The following is a 20,013-nucleotide window of genomic DNA, read 5'->3' as shown; positions in this document are numbered from 1 at the left end:
AGGCAAAGAAAAGGGAAAAGGGGGCCAGGGGGTGATAGTGTGTTGAGAAGGGAGTGGAATGAGCAATGAAACAGAAAACTAAGGCACATGTAACAGATGAATGTGTCGAGATGTGTGGTTATGGATAGGTGGAATATTTTGGTCACAAAAAATGGGTGTTTTCCACCCTGGTTATCGTACATCAAAAGGGGTTGTGACCAATCCACACACTGTAGTAGAGAAACACCCACATGTCTCCATCCCAAATAAATGTAACAAAGTGAGGGGACAGAAACGGGACTTTGCGTGAGGCACGTGGGTGAATATGCTGCGCCAATGATGGGGGTGGGGTGTGAAAAAATGAACAAAACATATAGATTGACAGTTATATGGATGAAGTGAGAGTAAGATGAGTAGGGTCAACATAGATAATGGTAAAAAGTAATGATGGTAAAAAAAATTTTTTTTTTTTATTTTTTTATTTTTTTTTTTTTTATTGGCATGGATATTCAAATCAACTACAACCAATGAAACAGAGGACACATATAAAATCAAAATAAACCATGTTCGCAACTATGTATAGACCAGCAGGATTCATAAATAGTTATACAGTTGCAAGAGCATATATACATTGTGCAGTCAGTGTATACATGAATGGATCTGGACTTGAAAACATATTGACAGCAATGTATGGACAAACGAGGTGCATGAATAGGTAATGCATTAACAAGAGCACATATGCATGATACAAACAATGGATGCATCAATAGATCTAAACTCTACGCGTTTCTTGGCTTTAAACCAATCGTCAGGAGTCCGATGCGATTAAACTATAACAGAAGCAATAGAACTGTTATTGTATGGATAGGTATTTGTAGGTATTTCCTTCTCCGGGCTTTAGCGCTGTGGGGTTGTTCAGGAGGCCGTACCCATCTGGCCCCCCCTCACCGCGTCATCACGCCCGTGCGTGACGTTGGCGTGAGCGCGCCGCATGTTTGCGGCTATTTTAGGCTCCATTTGGCCCGGCGTCCCACATTTCCGCCATGCACACTGGACTCCTGGCTCGGCTGGGCACCCACCACTCAGGTAACTCCCTCACATTCAGCCACCTCCCTTCACCCATTCCAACCACTTTGGTTTTCTCGCCTATGCCTCACTTTTTCCACCACTTTCACTCCCCTTGTTTTTCAGCTCCTTTTCACACACCTTGGGGCACGCTCTATTGCTCCCACCTCACTCATTCCCCAACATCACCATCCTTCATCCCACACCTTTTCTTACACCTCCATTTTTTATGTTTTCCCCAGCTCCTCCACATTCCCTGTCCTTGTCGGACGTCCCGGCCTGCCGGTCCTGTGGGTGCCTATGTCACTTGGGCCACTGTGGCCGATATCATCGGGGTGCGCTCTCTGCCTCAACCCCGGGGGAGACTCCATGGACCCAGACTAACATCACATTGACACACACAGGTCATCACAAACCAACTACTGCATAACCTGTGAGTATGTAGAAGATCATATTTTCAACATATGTTCTCTACAAATACCTATCCATACAATAACAGTTCTATTGCTTCTGTTATAGTTTAATCGCATCGGACTCCTGACGATTGGTTTAAAGCCAAGAAACGCGTAGAGTTTAGATCTATTGATGCATCCATTGTTTGTATCATGCATATGTGCTCTTGTTAATGCATTACCTATTCATGCACCTCGTTTGTCCATACATTGCTGTCAATATGTTTTCAAGTCCAGATCCATTCATGTATACACTGACTGCACAATGTATATATGCTCTTGCAACTGTATAACTATTTATGAATCCTGCTGGTCTATACATAGTTGCGAACATGGTTTATTTTGATCTTATATGTGTCCTCTGTTTCATTGGTTGTAGTTGATTTGAATATCCATGCCAATAAAAAAAAAAATTTTTTTTACCATCATTACCTTTTACCATTATCTATGTTGACCCTACTCATCTTACTCTCACTTCATCCATATAACTGTCAATCTATATGTTTTGTTCATTTTTTCACACCCCACCCCCATCATTGGCGCAGCATATTCACCCACGTGCCTCACGCAAAGTCCCGTTTCTGTCCCCTCACTTTGTTACATTTATTTGGGATGGAGACATGTGGGTGTTTCTCTACTACAGTGTGTGGATTGGTCACAACCCCTTTTGATGTACGATAACCAGGGTGGAAAACACCCATTTTTTGTGACCAAAATATTCCACCTATCCATAACCACACATCTCGACACATTCATCTGTTACATGTGCCTTAGTTTTCTGTTTCATTGCTCATTCCACTCCCTTCTCAACACACTATCACCCCCTGGCCCCCTTTTCCCTTTTCTTTGCCTTCTCCTCCGTTTTTCCCTTTTCTTCTACTTTCCCCTCTTACCCAATATCTGTGACGTACCGCATTGAGACCTTGTGTCCCCCCCTGTCCATCTATTGATTGTCTTGTATGAGTCACTCCTCCAACATTTCTTGCCTTCACACCTCCACTTTCTGTAAACTGGATCCTCATACTAACCGTATATGGCATTAGACAACAGTTCATTTTTTGCTCTATCCATTACCTCACCAATTTCTTTCCCTGTCCTACCATTTTTTATCATCCTCACACAGTAAAATATCAATTGGTTTTGACTCGTCCCCCATCGCCTTACAGTCCTCTACACTTTTTTAATAAGGTTCATTCCTTGCAAATACCTTCCTCCCTCTTTCATTTTGTTTCTCCATTACTTATCTTCTCGTTTTCTCTCTTCTCGTTTTACTTATTTATTTTGTTTTTCTTTAGTCAAAGAAACACTGATTCAATTCAGGGCTAAAGTTCTCTTCCTTTATTTATATTTTTTTAATTTTATTTTCTTTAGCTAAGGAAATGTACTGATTTAATTCAGGGCTAAAGTTTCTTTTATATTTAGTTTTTTCATATCTAATTTTATTTACATCTGAATTCTTCCTTTTCACTTTGCTGCCCATTTCTTTAGCTAATTAAACCACTGATTTAATTCAGGGCTAAAGTTTTATATTCCTTCACCCTTGTCTATTCCCTTTCTTTTTTTCTCCCAACAATCTTGATTTATTCGTTTTTCTTTAGCCAGTTGGGCTAAAGCTCGCTATGGCTTATACTTCCTTGCACAGAGAATAGATTCCTGTGCAAGGATCACTAATTTATGATGTTCTATGTTCCCTTGCACAGAGAAAGATTCCTGCGCTGGGATTAATAATATATGATATACCAACATATATTTACACCATTGTGTTCTTTGCTATACTGCCATGGCGAAGACACGCTGGTTTTTGTCATTGTCTCTGTATTTTACATTGTGCCGCTCTGGCCGCCCCTCTTTCTCCCTTTTTATACACAATGACATCCGTTTGACACATCTGTGATGCTGGGATCCATTCAGTCTACTCCCCGGGGTTGCGACGCGCCCAGCCCAGGACCCATTGCCTCCCTGTCACTGACGTGGGCGGGCCCTGGCCATATCTAATTTTATTTACATCTGAATTCTTCCTTTTCACTTTGCTGCCCATTTCTTTAGCTAATTAAACCACTGATTTAATTCAGGGCTAAAGTTTTATATTCCTTCACCCTTGTCTATTCCCTTTCTTTTTTTCTCCCAACAATCTTGATTTATTCGTTTTTCTTTAGCCAGTTGGGCTAAAGCTCGCTATGGCTTATACTTCCTTGCACAGAGAATAGATTCCTGTGCAAGGATCACTAATTTATGATGTTCTATGTTCCCTTGCACAGAGAAAGATTCCTGCGCTGGGATTAATAATATATGATATACCAACATATATCTACACCATTGTGTTCTTTGCTATACTGCCATGGCGAAGACACGCTGGTTTTTGTCATTGTCTCTGTATTTTACATTGTGCCGCTCTGGCCGCCCCTCTTTCTCCCTTTTTATACACAATGACATCCGTTTGACACATCTGTGATGCTGGGATCCATTCAGTCTACTCCCCAGGGTTGCGACGCGCCCAGCCCAGGACCCATTGCCTCCCTGTCACTGACGTGGGCGGGCCCTGGCCTCGGCGCGTCGACGTCATGCCTCCTGCACCCCGCCTGCGGCGTCTTGGCCGCCGCGGACGGGGTGTTTAGAGTCTTTCCTTCTCCGGGCTTTAGCGCTGTGGGGTTGTTCAGGAGGCCGTACCCATCTGGCCCCCCCTCACCGCGTCATCACGCCCGTGCGTGACGTTGGCGTGAGCGCGCCGCATGTTTGCGGCTATTTTAGGCTCCATTTGGCCCGGCGTCCCACATTTCCGCCATGCACACTGGACTCCTGGCTCGGCTGGGCACCCACCACTCAGGTAACTCCCTCACATTCAGCCACCTCCCTTCACCCATTCCAACCACTTTGGTTTTCTCGCCTATGCCTCACTTTTTCCACCACTTTCACTCCCCTTGTTTTTCAGCTCCTTTTCACACACCTTGGGGCACGCTCTATTGCTCCCACCTCACTCATTCCCCAACATCACCATCCTTCATCCCACACCTTTTCTTACACCTCCATTTTTTATGTTTTCCCCAGCTCCTCCACATTCCCTGTCCTTGTCGGACGTCCCGGCCTGCCGGTCCTGTGGGTGCCTATGTCACTTGGGCCACTGTGGCCGGTATCATCGGGGTGCGCTCTCTGCCTCAACCCCGGGGGAGACTCCATGGACCCAGACTAACATCACATTGACACACACAGGTCATCACAAACCAACTACTGCATAACCTGTGAGTATGTAGAAGATCATATTTTCAACATATGTTCTCTACAAATACCTATCCATACAATAACAGTTCTATTGCTTCTGTTATAGTTTAATCGCATCGGACTCCTGACGATTGGTTTAAAGCCAAGAAACGCGTAGAGTTTAGATCTATTGATGCATCCATTGTTTGTATCATGCATATGTGCTCTTGTTAATGCATTACCTATTCATGCACCTCGTTTGTCCATACATTGCTGTCAATATGTTTTCAAGTCCAGATCCATTCATGTATACACTGACTGCACAATGTATATATGCTCTTGCAACTGTATAACTATTTATGAATCCTGCTGGTCTATACATAGTTGCGAACATGGTTTATTTTGATTTTATATGTGTCCTCTGTTTCATTGGTTGTAGTTGATTTGAATATCCATGCCAATAAAAAAAAAAAAAAAAAATTTTTTTACCATCATTACCTTTTACCATTATCTATGTTGACCCTACTCATCTTACTCTCACTTCATCCATATAACTGTCAATCTATATGTTTTGTTCATTTTTTCACACCCCACCCCCATCATTGGCGCAGCATATTCACCCACGTGCCTCACGCAAAGTCCCGTTTCTGTCCCCTCACTTTGTTACATTTAAAAAAAGTTTAAAAATAATTAAATTATAATAAAATGTATTATATAAAAAATTGCCGTAACCCGCACACATGCGCAAATGCAAACGCACGCCCAGGATGTACGCACTTATGTAAACTGCTGTTTCACCACTGTGAGATATGTCAGAGTGAGAATAATAAGTCTAGCACAAGAGCCCCTGGCTAGCTCTAAATAGATGAGCTATACAGGCTTTTGAAGCTTCACCCATGGAGATTCATGGGTAGCGTAGTATTTTTGGATATCATGGGCGCACGCAATTTTAAGACTTGGCATGTCTGGTATCTATTTACTCGATGCAACCTCATTTTTTATATTTTACCTAAAATGGGTATTATATTGTGTGTGTTTTCACGAAAATTCCTTTTATTATATTTTTTCCTGAAAATTTCTGTTTAATAAACATGCAAATATCATGTGATATAAAAAATTGCAACTATCTTTTTATTCTATAGAGCCTATGATTTCAAATAATACAGTATATAATGTTCTGGGGGTTCAAGTAATTTTATTGCCAAAAATGAAGATTTTTACATTTGTGCAAAAAATGTAAAAAATTGCGCCAATGCCAAACTAGTTACATCACTCAAAAAGCGACATATTAATTTTATATTTGATAGCCCAAGTATCTGGTCAATATATGCAAACTTACAGCAGGCTACAAAATAATACATACAAATTAACCGCTTCAGCCCCGGAAGATTTTACCCCCTTCCTGACCAGAGCGTTTTTTGCGATTCGGCACTGCGTCGCTTTAACTGACAATTGCGTGGTCGTGCGACGTGGCTCCTAAACAAAATTGTCCTTTTCTCCCACAAATAGAGCTTTCTTTTGGTGATATTTGAACGCCTCTGCGATTTTTATCCCCCAAAAATATATAAAAAAACATTTTTTTTTCCTCAGTTTAGGCCGATCGTATTCCTCTACATATTATTGGTAGAGATAAAACGCAATAAGCGTTTATTTATAAACTGAATCCACCCTTTAATTGTGAAGATGAATAGTGGCGCTGTCCCCACTAGTTGTGGGAATGGCCCAGGCACTACCGCCCTCCCTAGTATAAAGTGAGCTGGAGGTGCACTGAATCTCAAAGGTTATGAATAAATTCAAAACGCATAAACCAATTGGCATCCCCTATTACTGTAACCTTAAAAAATCATACAAACACCATGGTACAGTGTGACACTCTAATGTATATAAATAATGCAACCAGCAATGAGGCTGCAATGTGATATCAGTGAATTCAAATCCACCCCGTGACAGTAATGTGTGACTGATATAATAATACCAGCCTTGAAAACTGAGATGAAGGGAAAGAAAAAGTTATTTTAAAAAAGAATTAATGACTAAAGGTGCAACCAGTGAAAAAATACAAAAATGTAAAAAAACTATATAGTAAAAAATAGTCCACATAAATTATGACAATATGCGAAAAAATCTTAATAGTGCAGGTGTCTTCAATCCGCTCAGCTTTGATCCACAAATTTCACCACACCTCAGTGACGTGATTCCACTCCCTTCTGGAATTCAAACTCACCAGCTAGTGCGGCCTCCCACTCTCGTGTTTGGCCAAACAGAGCCTCCACCCACTCACATGGGGGTTAGCATGTGACCCAGATCTCCACTGCTAAGAACCAGCCTCTCTCCTGTGATGGTGGATGTGTTTGGAACCAGAAATCTGCTGCGAGTCTGATCCTTTCAGTACTTATGTGTTTTTCCACTAGTGGCTTATTGCAACAATCTAAAGACCAGTCTGAAAGCTCAAGAATCAAGAAAATTGCGCGGTCGTGCGACGTGGCTCCCAAACAAAATTGACGTCCTTTTTTCCCCACAAATAGAGCTTTCTTTTGGTGGTATTTGATTGCCATTTTTTGCGCTATAAACAAAATAAGAGCGACAATTTTGAAAAAAACGCATTATTTTTTACAGTTTGCTATAATAAATATCCCCCAAAAATATATTTAAAAAATTTTTTTTTCCTCAGTTTAGGCCGATCGTATTCTTCTACATATCTTTGGTAAAAAAAAAACGCAATAAGCATTTATTGATTGGTTTGCGCAAAAGTTATAGCGTTTACTAAATAGAGGATAGTTTTATGGCATTTTTATTAATAATTTTTTTTTACTAGTAATGGCGGTGATCAGCGATTTTTATTGTGACTGCAACATTATGGCGGACATGTTGGACATTTTTGACACATTTTTGGGACCATTGTCATTTATACAGCGATCAGTGCGATTAAAAATGGATTGATTACTGTGTAAATGACACTGGCAGTGAAGGGGCTAACCACTAGGGGGCGGGGAGGGGTTAAGTATGTCCTAGGGGAGTGATTACTAACTGTAGGGGGATGGGCTAGCAGTGTCATTACTCTGATCACTGCTCCCGATGACGGGGAGCTGTGATCAGTGAACTTGTCACTAGGCAGAATGGGGAGGTGCTGTTTACATCAGCATCTCCCTGTTTGTCCTCTCCGTGAGGCGATCGCGGGTACCCCCGCGGCGATCGAGTCCGCAGGACCTGCGACCCGACTCATGGAGCTCCCGGCCGGCGCGCACGTAATGGCACGGCGGGGAATTCAAATGGACGTACCTGTAAGTCCATTTGCCCAGCCGTGCTATTCTGCCGATGTACAACGGTGTGCGCCGGTCGGGAACCGGTTAAACAGTTATTTATAATAAAAGGGAAACAAATAAAAGTACTCTCCTGCTTCAGGGGTCAGGTGAAGGAAGGTGGATCATACCCCCAGTTAAACACTCCCCCCAAGAATGTGACCACTTATTGAATTTCAGAACTTAGACTGTATATTGTTTAGAATCAAAGTAGAGTTGGTGACGCTTGAGATTCTAATATGTGACAGGCTGTTTAGACTTAGCAAAAGGTTTTAAACCTACATAAATGTCATAAAATCATTAAATTATGGTCTCTCTCTCTGAAGCATTCATTTATCAATGTTTGGAGACCACACACAGATATCACAGCCATTATGGTTCTAGACTTCTAGAGAAACAATTTTTAAAAACTCTTCCATATTGTCAGGTCACCTGGGACCAGGTGGGATACAAAGAATACTGTGCTATAAATAAATAGAAATAAAAACAAAAACGAGCTGCAACTAGAAAGTGTTATACTACACCAAACAAATGTATAAATAGAGCAAAAAGTCGCGCTAATCACTGAGTTTTGCAAAATGAAACACAAAAATTGAACGTGAATTTTAAACAACCCAGATCATAAATTGATAATAATACATATAAATGTCCAAACACTAAAATGAGGTGCATCTAACAACACATATTGTGGTTTTGCACCAGATGTGCAAGTGAAAATACAAATGGTATAAAAATAGTGGCATAAAAATCAAAATGACAAAAATCCGTAAAAATCAATCCATAAATGCACAAAGTCTGTATGAGTAAGCATCAGAAGATCCAATAGTGAAGATAAGTCCACAGTGATGAATAGTGAAGGTCCACACCAAAGTGACAAGTGCAATATGAGAATCTCCACCACCACTAAGAAATACTGCCGCTTACCAGAAAGTGTTGGTCCCTTATTACAGGGGACCACACAAGGCGAATGACTGCAACCCCAGCCCAAGATGTCACTGGCAAGCCCTGGTCTTCAGAGTATCAGCAAAGGTGGTCAGCAGACAGGATCGGTGGTGGTTATTCTCATATTGCACTTGTCACTTTGGTGTGGACCTTCACCATTCATCACTGTGGACTTATTTTCACTATTGGATCCTCTGATGCTTACCATTTGTATTTTCACTTGCACATCTGGTGCACAACCACGATATGTGTTGTTAGATGCACCTCATTTCAGTGTTTGGACATTTATATGTATTATTATCAATTTATGATATGGGTTGTTTAATATTCACGTTCAATTTTTGTGTTTCATTTTGCAAAACTCAGTGATTAGCGCGACTTTTTGCTCTATTTATACACCTGGGACCAGGTGACAGATGCACTCTGTAGGAGTCAGAAGTGCACCGCTAAGGTAGTGGACCCTAGGACTGACTGCTTCAGATTGAACCCTGGAAGGTTCAGGAAGCAGATCTACAGGATAACTAACATGGATCCCAGTGGGAGCTAGAGCATAGATTCCCCAGTGCGTGGAGTCTAAGAGCCAGTGGGTGTTCACAAGAGCCTCTAGTGGTGAGGATGGAATGCGCTGCAGTCTGGCTCCAGGTCGCGGCCCCCAGGGTCTCACAGGTCACGCTCACCGTAGACTACAGGAGAAGCGGAAGGAGGCAGCAGGCTGGAACGACAGGGAAGTAAGGGGTAAGCCAAAGGTCAGGGCGACTAGCAGACAAGGATAAACATAACACGCCAAAGGTCAGGGTAACAAGCAGACAGGGAGAATTGAGAACAGGCCAAAGTCGGTAACAGGAATCAGACGTAGGAAACACAGCAAGTACACACGGAGGCTAACACACAATGGTTGATCAGCACTGCTGGCTTGCAGTGCACAGGTTAATATAGGGTTCCCTGATAGGGCCTGGGGTGGGGCCATGCTTAGAGGAGAGGTTATAAAACCAGTCAGGTGAGAGGCAGCTGGTCTTTTGAGATGAACACATGGAGACATGTAAGCTGACAAAAAACTCTATTGCATAACTATGACAGTACCCCCCCCCCCCCCCTTATGAGGCCTCCCCCTCCCCGCCTGGGCCCTGGCTTAAAGGGAAACTCCAGATGAAACCTCCTCAACAGACGAGGTGCAAAGATCTCAGATGCAGTGATCCAAGACCTCTCCTCAGGACCAAACCCTTCCCAATGTACGAGGTACTGAAGAATGCCTCTACGGCGCCAGGAATCGAGAACTTGACTAACCTCATACTTAAGATTATCCTCAGAGACCGTAACCAGGGTAGGGAGAGGACGAGAGGACTTATTGAGGGCTAAAGGCTTCTTAGGGTTGGGTAAAGGCATTAGAAGACCATCAGGAGTCTAAGCAGGGTCCCCCAGACCCTTAAAGATGAGCTGGACATCCAACACAGGATCATCAGACTGGGCAGAAGTCAGTGGATCCCTGAGACCAGGTTGGTTAGAAAGTGATATGTCACAGAAGTCAAGCTGGATAGCTTCATTGGGCATAGGCTGAACTGGTGCAGAGGCCGACCGAACAGCATTGCCAGGTGCAGCGACCACCAGAATCGCATCACAGGGTGTAGCGACTGTGGAACTGGTAGACGAGTCAGCCTGGGTGTGCGTCCAAGGGGGTCCAGGAACAGGCAAAGGTAAATGACCATACAAACTGGAGTGAATGATTGGCTCAAGTTCACAGGTGGGCTCCTCATCCAGAGTGCCACATGACCCAGAGAGTGCCTCAGCCCGACTATTGTAGGAGACACTCCAGAAATCGCTATATGCAGCGGGAAGAGCAGAAGATACTGGGATGGTGGCAACAGGAAGTTTCTCTTTTGGGGTAACCTTGAGTAGGCAGGAAGAGGAACAGGAGGAACCCCAAGCCAGGATCCGTCCAGCAGTCTAGTCAATGTGTGGAGAATGGAACCATAACCAAGGAAGACCTAATATGATAGGAGATGAAGCTTTAGGCAAGACAAGGAAGGATATCCGCTCCTGGTGAAGTGTCCCTACCGACATCTTAACAGGAAGGGTCTGGAAGCGGATATGACCCCTGGGAGAACAGTGCCATCAATCGCCAAGACCACCAATGGCGTTGAAAGGGGCAAAAGGCTAAGTCTCAAGGAAGATGCAGTTTCCCAATCCATGAAATTGCCAGCGGCTCCGGAATCCAGATGTGCCAAGACCGAATGAGAGGAAGCGCCGACATAAAGGAACACAGAAAGAAGAAGACGAGAAGGTGAAGGTGATACTTCAGGGTCTAATACTCCACCTTCCAGATGTATTAGCCCCGATCGTTTTTCCGGACGAAGAGAACAAGTGTCACGAAAATGACCTTTGTCCCCACAATAGAGACACAGGCCCAGAGTTCTGCGCCTAGCGCGTTCTTCAGGAGACAACTTGGTCCAGCCCAGCAGCATAGGTTCCTCAGCGGGCAGGGGGTGCTTCTCGGATCGAAGAGAAGGGACTGGGAACTCAAGCTGCCTAGGGAACGGGGAGTACTGGTGTCTTTTTACCAGGGTCCTCTCCTGAAAGCGAATATCGATCTGGTTAAACAAGGTGATGACCATGTCCAGATCAGCAGGAAGGGATCTTCCTGCTAATTCATCCTTCACTCTATCAGAGAGGCCATGTAAAAAGGTTGCAACTAGGGTCTCATTATTCCAGCTCAATTCAGCTGTGAGGATACAGAACTGAAGAGCATACTGTCCCACAGAAGCGGACTCTTGACGGAGACGTAAAAGAGCGCTAGCCGCTGAGGAGACATGACCTGGTTCCTCGAAGATATTCCAAAAAAGTTTCAAGAAATCAGACAGACTAGAAACCACTGGATCATTCAGTTCCCACAGAATGACAGCCCAAGCTAGCACCTCGCCGGACAGGAGGGATATAATATAGGCTACTTTTGCCCGATCGGACAGGAAGTTTTGGGGCTGAAGTTCAAAATGAATCGTACACTGGCTAAGGAACCCCCTGCAAGCCTTGGAGTCCCCAGAGAAACGGGCCGGAGCTGACAGTTGTAATGAATGTATGGCTGCGACTGGTGCGATAGGTGCAGCAGCAGATAGCGGTTGAGGTTGTTGAACCGGGGGTCCTAATGAGGCCTGAACCTTTCAAAACAGGATGCCAAATCCTGAAGGAATCGCATCACTTGGGTCTGATGCGATTCCTGGGTCTCAAGTCTGCAAACTAAGCCCTGCAACGGATCTGCGGGTAGCGGCACATCAGCCGGGTCCATGGCTGATCAAACTGTCAGGTCACCTGGGACCAGGTGACAGATGCACTCTGGTAGGAGTCAGAAGTGCACCGCTAAGGTAGTGGACCCTAGGACTGACTGCTGCAGATTGAACCCTGGAAGGTTCAGAAAGCAGGTCTACAGGATAACTAACATGGATCCCAGTGGGAGCTAGAGCATAGATTCCCCAGGGCTCTGAGTCTAAGAGCCAGCGGGTGTTCACCAGAGCCTCTAGTGGTGAGGATGGACTGCGCTGCAGTCTGGCTCCAGGTTGCGGCCCCCAGGGTCTCACTGCTCACGCTCACTGTAGACTACAGGAGAAGAGGAAGGAGGCAGCAGGCTGGAATGACAGGGAAGTAAGGGGTAAGCCAAAGGTCAGGGCGACTAGCAGACAAGGATAAACATAACACGCCAAAGGTCAGGGTAACAAGCAGACAGGGAGAGTCGAGAACAGGTCAAAGTCGGTAACAGGAATCAGACGTAGGAAACACAGCAAGTACACACGGAGGCTAACACACAATGGTTGATCAGCACTGCTGGCTTGCAGTGCACAGGTTAATATAGGGTTCCCTGTAAGGGTCTGGGGTGGGGACATGCTTAGAGGAGAGGCAGCTGGTTTTTAGAGATGAACACATGGAGACTGGTAAGCTGACAGAAAACTCTATTGCATAACCATGACACATATCCCAAGGTTAAGGCATGTTCACACTTAAATCTTTTAATTAGACTTCTGTATTAAGTGTTAATTATGCTGTATACTAAAAAAAAATCATACATTGTTAAACCTTTATTTGGAATTTACAGGATATCAATAGACCGGATAAAAGATATTGTTCTTTGGCAAATGGTCTTTTGCTGTGCTCACATCACCCTCAAGCATACTTAACACTGAAACGTCATGATAAGATTCCATCACCAGTGATTTTTCTGTTGGAAGGTGTGCTGCTCCAGTATGCTAGGGTGTTATGGGTTAACAATGAGAATAGATAATCTTTTACATTTTACAATAACCTTTGTCTTAAACAAAATTATTTTTATATGACTTACCCCTTTTGGGTTTCTGACCAGGTTTTAGCTCTGGAGGAGATTGCAGAAAGCAGGATGCATCACACACAGCAAGAACGAATCCCACACAAAGTACAGCAGCCACAAGATACTTCTGAAATGGAATGAAATACAATGTATTGTTAGCTTTATTTTATCAATACATTTTTATTGTGGTACAAAGGGTACAAATACTAGATTAGTGGCGGCTGGTGGCTGTTTTTTTTTTTTTTGTTTTGGGGGGGGGGGCAAACAATCAGGTAGAATGAAGAAGATGATTACAGGAGAAAGGGCAAAAAGGTACCTAGCACATTTCAACAAATGCATAGTATACATAATAAGAGACAAACCTCCGCTCTTCTGACCCAGCACGTTGTGTGGAACTTCAGTAGTACAATGATCTAGACAAGCATGCAGTAGGGCAATACCTTTACATTGGTACATTAACTTCTGTTGTCTCAATTGGGCCTATATTTTATGGTTTTTATGACCTTAGGTGCACCAGTCAGTCCATGGTTTCCACTGCTTATCAAATAGCTCACTGCGACCTGATTTGTATGCAAGGGTTCTCTCAAAAGAAAATATGTTTTTAACTAAGTTTAAAACGTCAGTGACATTTGGGACTTGATTTTCTTTCCAGTGTATAGTATGACATGGACATTCACTGTACTGTTCATTTAAGCACAAGAGACTCCATTTTGTTCTCACTGTTGAAATGTGTTCTGTAACCTTCACATAACACACAGACACTGCTCCTAATAAACGCTCTCTACTCCCCCCTCCCTTCTCAAGGTTTTACTTTTGCAATTGTCTATTCGCTAGTTTTTAATAATATATTTCTATTTGTTAGCTTTTAAAAACATCTCACACCACCCCTTTCTTATCTATGTATAAAAAAACATGTAATAATACATTTTCACGGAACTGACATTTTAAACACAGTGATTGAGTCCTGTGAATCTGTTCCTGCAGCTGCAGTATTAACTTTGTTTTAGAGTCCTAATCAGAAATCAGTCCTATCAAGTATGGTTAGCTTTATTGTGCTCATACTGACAATGCCATAAACAGGAAATGCAGCATATGTATAGATCCATCCTAAATAAATGCTTGGAAATTAAATGTTAAGTTAAAAGCTGAAAAAAGAACTTGCAGCCACTATATCTATCTATTATTAGTAGGCACGGGGGGGGATTTTAGAACACTGAATGACTACTATGGGTCAGAAAGGTGATAATACTTGAGAAGCTTATTAGAAAACATTCTCCAATTATCTATTCTACCCATTCTTCTTATCCATCTCAGGAGGTATACAACCTGTGGCAAGCTTGCACAGAATACAATATGCAGCTCTGGTAAAAAGAGGATTTTTCGGGGGGGACGTGTCCGGCGCGTGAGCTTAATGGCCGCTTAAAGAAGGAGCTCTGCACAACGACCCGAGGAAATCAGCGTCTGCCTGCCTCCCGTTGCCGACACTCGATCACCTGTGATCAGCAGTGACTCTCGCAGCTCCCGGGTGTCATGTCACTCAAGCGCAAAGAGGATAGACTGCCCCGTAAACTGACGGCATACATGTACCAGCCGACCGTGAGGCACAGCCAAGATGGCGCCGTGGCTGGCTCCCTGCACTCACAAGTCGAGGCTTCTTTCTCCTCTCATCATGACGAACCCGTTCTGCAGCAGGAGGATACATCCACATCCTCAAGCCCTGTGAGGGATCCCCCAGCTTCACCACCAGGTACCCCAGAATCCAGCAGCCCAGCAAAAGCAAAAATGCCCCTGGATAACATGGCAATAAATCCTGAGGTAAACCACTCTTTTACAATGCCTTCTATGTCTCCAAACCAGAACCCCCAGCCAGATTCCATTGCTGCATTCCCTACAGCAGGACAAGCAGTGCTGGACACTACACTTAAGGACATGCTAATGTCTCTAAGGAGTTCATTGCAGTCAGACATGCTCTCCCTCATGCAGAGATTCGGCCACAGCATTTATATTCTGGAAGACAGGGTGACACACATTGAAGCCAACATAGGTGACTTTACCAATACTGTAAATGATATAATCGATACCCAAGAGGACCAGGCTCATGACACGAAGTGGATTAACTACAAAATAGCGGATTTAGAAGACAGGTCCAGGCGGAATAATTTCAAAATCCGCGGAATCCCAGAATCCGTCCAACCCGCCGACCTGTCTTCATATGCACGGGGTCTGATTAAAGCAGTGCTTCCCGACACAAAAAACATTGAGCTGGTCATTGACCGCATCCATAGATTACCAAAACCCACATTCCTACCAGACTCGGTGCCCAGAGACGTAATCCTTAGGATTTATTTCTTTCACGTGAAAGAACAATTCATGCAGAAATCAAGAGCACTGGGAACCCTACCGGATCCCTATAGCCAGATACAAATTTTCGCTGATCTATCTCAGCATACACTGAGCCGTTGCAGGCAGCTTAACACCATCACCAAGTCGCTTCGCAAAAACCACATTCAATACCAATGGGTAGCACCCGCAAAAATTTCCGTCACCTACAATGGAACCAAACACATGATAACCTCAATACAATCTGGAATGAGGCTTCTGCAAGAGTGGGGCATTATTCCGGAAACCTCTGATTCAGTCCCCATGGACCAAAGCAACACGGGTCACAAACTAACACAACCTCTTCCACAAAGACGCCACAGGAATCACCCTCCCACCTAACAAGCTCAGGATAATCACAGCCTAGTGGTCTGTTGTGTCATTTGCCCACGCTCGGTCATAAAAACTCTTATACCCCTTCCTCGCGTTCTTAGGCACCAGTTGTGCCCAATACAAGGAAACAATTTCTCAGTTCTGACTTAACCCAAGTTTCAGTTCTCTTTAGCTCACTTGCTCAATTCTTCAAGTACGGTTACACCCAACTATTACGAGCTACTATCTAAAGACTCCATATTTGTGCTTTTTCCTTTGCTCTTTTTTTTTTTTTTTTTTTTTTTTTAGCAAAATGTGAATTATTAGGTTGTCCAGAGCATCGACATCTACACTATCGTTATATATTATCAACGTCGTCAGACACGTCAAACACAACGTCCAACAAACGAAGACCCGGACCTTGTCTCACCGTAATTGTAAACCACCTAACTCACTATTTCCTAAAACCTATCGGCCATGACAGTCAAATTCGTATCTATTAACGCCAAAGGTCTTAACCACCCGGCGAAAAGAGCATCCTTGTGGAACCTAGCCAAACAAACTCACTGTGACATCTTGGTACGCAAGAGACACACTTCCAAGCAAATAACCCACCCACTTGTAATAACGAAAACTTTAATAACATCTTTACAGCCAATGCGCCCTCTAAAAAAAAAGGTGTTCTAATTGCTGTTAATAACTCCCTCACTTTTCAACTTCAACAATGCATAAAGGATCCTGAAGGCCGTTACATCATCCTGATCTGCAACATCAACAATGCCCCTTATACCATCGTAACACTCTATGCGCCCAATAACCATCAAGCTCGTTTCTTGCGCAAACTGCATAAAAAAGTTAGTGCTGTACAACAAGGCACAACAATTTGGTGTGGAGATTTTAATATTACCCCTGACCCAGCAATAGATACCACCTCTCATCCCAAAAGAGGTAGACAAGCTCTAAATCCTTTTCTCGCAAATATTCGTTTATATGATATATGGAGGTGCCAACACGCAGACAAGAGAGATTATTCATTCTTTTCTCCTTGCCATAACTCATATTCGAGGATTGATCTATTCTTATCAGACCAATGGACATTGCAAAATATATCTTCTTTCACCATCCATCCCACCACGTGGTCCGATCACTCCCCAGTGAGCATAGTTCTAGAAGATACCCCCAAAACTACCCCTACATATCTATGGAAAATGAACACTAAAATTCTGCAAACTGAACCCTACGCTCAATTACTACGCAAAAACCTGGAACTTTTTATGTCACAGAACAAGGGCTCAGTTTCTGATCCAAGCATATTATGGGCTGCACATAAGGCATTTATGCGGGGTCTTTTTATTCAATTAGGAGCCAGAGACAAAAGGCAGAGGAAACAGCCATTGAATTGCTCTTATCTGATATTCAAACCACTGACTCCCTCAACAAACAACAATCAAATCCTCAACTTAAATCCAAATTAATCTCACTCAGACTAGAGCTCAGATCTCTACTACTAGAGAATTTTGATAAATCCCAGAAACGCCTTAAAATTAAATTTTATGCCTCGGGTAATAAAGCAGGTAAAATGTTCGCCCATCAAATCAAGGGATATCAAACTAAATCCTCTATCCCCTTTATCTACCATCCTACCACAAACTCCAAGAAATACAACCCACAAGAAATAGCAAACGCATTTAGCACATACTACAGTACCCTTTACAACCTAAAAGATGTGGCTTCATCTGCCCAACCCGAATCCTCCCATATCCAGTCATTCCTAGACTCGGTACACCTTTCTCGTCTAACTCCAGCACAATTAGAAGATTTTAATGCCTCATTCACGTCCGCAGAGATTGGCAAAGCTATAGAGGCCCTTCCTAATAACAAAGCTCCGGGCCCTGATGGTTTTGTTGGAGAATAAACAAACAATTTAAACACATTCTGGTTGACCACATAACCCTGCTCTTCAATGCCGCTGCTTCCTCAGCCTCCTTTGATCAAGAAATGCTGAAGGCCTTAATTATCACTTTACCGAAGCCAGGGAAGGAACCCACGTCACCCCAAAACTTCCGCCCTATTTCGCTGCTTAATCTGTGAAACTTTATGCAAAAGTAATAGAAAATAGACTGATTGATTTAATGCCATTGCTAGTTCACTCTGACCAATCAGGATTCACAAAAAGCCGCCAACCTCCGACGTTACTCGCCGGATGATCAACATTATTCATCATGCGGAAACCCATGGAATGCCTTCTCTGCTTCTCTCTCTGGATGCAGAGAAGGCATTTGACAGGGTCCACTGGCGTTATTTAGCAATGACATTGGAGAAATTTGGTTTCCAAGGTCACATCTTATCCGCAATACTAGCCTTATACTCCTGTCCCTCAGCCCAAGTATATTGCTCGTCTATGCTATTGGCAACTTTTAACATAACCAATGGCACAAGACAGGGTTGCCCCCTCTCACCACTAATTTTTAATTTAATGATGGAACCCTTGGCTGAAAAAATTAGGTCCCAACACGACATCTCAGGATTTTGTATTGGCTCCACTGAACACAAAATCAGCCTCTTTGCGGACGATGTCATCCTCATGTTAACCAATCCGGTCTCCTCCCTGGCCTCGGTACAAAAAATGCTAGATGAATTTAGCTATGTCTCATACTATAGAATAAATGCATCTAAATCCCATATCCTATCTTTAGGAATGACAATACAGCAACAAACCTTATTGAAAAACAAATACCCATACGCATGGGCCACAGATTCTCACACCTACCTAGGGGTCTCCTTAACCAAAGCAACATCGAATCTCTACCAAGCCAACTTTATTCCCTTCTTACACAACCTCTCTAAGGAACTAGATAACATCTCCAAAATGATACTCTCATGGTCTGGCAGACTGGCAGCATTCAAAATGCTTAAACTACCCCAACTACTATACCTATTTAGAGCACTTCCTATCCCCATTCCTGCATCCTTCTTCACACAAATGCAATCCATTTTAGGATGTTTTGTATGGCAACACAAAAAAGATAGAAGCTCTCACACCATCCTCATAAAACACAAATCAACGGGAGGAACTGGTTATGTTAATTTTAGAGATTATTACAATGCTACAATCTTAGCACAAATCAAATATGGTTTCACTCTGACTCCAACTGCCCATGGAGCACCATTGAAGCCCTCCAAATTACTGGACATAACCTAAAAAACTGACTCCTTAGCTCACCTAAATTGAAAAAAAACAATAAAAATATTTCCCCAACCATACATGCATCCATTTCAGCTTTCAGCTACCTTCTTGCCAACACCCCCAAAGGATCAAAAACATGCAAAATACCCCTTCCACTAGATACTATCACATTACTGATCCCTAACTTACACCTGGCCTCATGGCAGAACAAAGGCATAACACAAGTTGCTGATCTATACACAAACAAGCTCCTCAAATAATTCTCGTCACTACAACAAGCATTTTCACTCCCTAAAAAGTGAAATTCATCCAAATTACCCACTGCCTACTACACAACCCTCAACTCCAAAAAGACATACCCATAGAAGCGTGGCAATTCCTAACAAACAGTACAACCTCCACCAAAGGCATCTCTCTCTTTTACAACACACTAAAAGGCAAATCCATCTTCGACAAACTCCCTCCTATGAAAAAATGGGAAAGAGACATAGGCTGTTCCTTTACTGAACACCAATGGCAAGCAGCAATACTCTCCATCCACAAAGCAACACGCTCCTCCAACTTATGGGAACTCACTTATAAATTCAATCTTAGATGGTATATCACCCCATCTCAACTTCACATATATGACCCTTCTGTTGAACCCGCATGTTGGAGACATTGTGGTCTTCCAGGAACCTTGTATCATATACTCTGGGAATGCTCCAAAACTGTCATTTTTTGGAAAGCAGTGTTCCAAATAATATCAGAGGTCATAGGTACCCCCACCCCCCCAACCCCTGAATTAGCCCTGCTTAGCATCGGAATTGATAATCTTTCCCACCAACTCCGATGCGTAACCATTCACATTCTGCTAGCAGCGAGACTAACAATTGTCCGCAACTGGAAATCTCCTAA

The 20,013-nt window shown here is 43.2% G+C and overlaps 1 protein-coding gene across 2 annotated transcripts in view; it reads right to left on the bottom strand.

The window, feature by feature from the left end:
* Positions 1 to 20,013, bottom strand: part of LOC141106099 (beta-microseminoprotein-like) — a 213,714-nt gene that overhangs the window by 192,544 nt on the left and 1,157 nt on the right. For both annotated transcript variants that reach the window (XM_073596534.1, XM_073596532.1), the window contains exon 2: positions 13,254 to 13,365. In XM_073596534.1, coding sequence (XP_073452635.1) covers positions 13,254 to 13,365 — 112 coding nt within the window. The remainder of the gene's footprint in view (positions 1 to 13,253; positions 13,366 to 20,013) is intronic.

This window comes from Aquarana catesbeiana, linkage group LG08 (genome assembly GCF_042186555.1).
Source record: "Aquarana catesbeiana isolate 2022-GZ linkage group LG08, ASM4218655v1, whole genome shotgun sequence".
In the NCBI taxonomy this organism is placed as follows: domain Eukaryota; kingdom Metazoa; phylum Chordata; class Amphibia; order Anura; family Ranidae; genus Aquarana; species Aquarana catesbeiana.
Note: the sequence above shows the minus strand (reverse complement) of the source record. Positions and strands in the feature narration are given on the sequence as shown.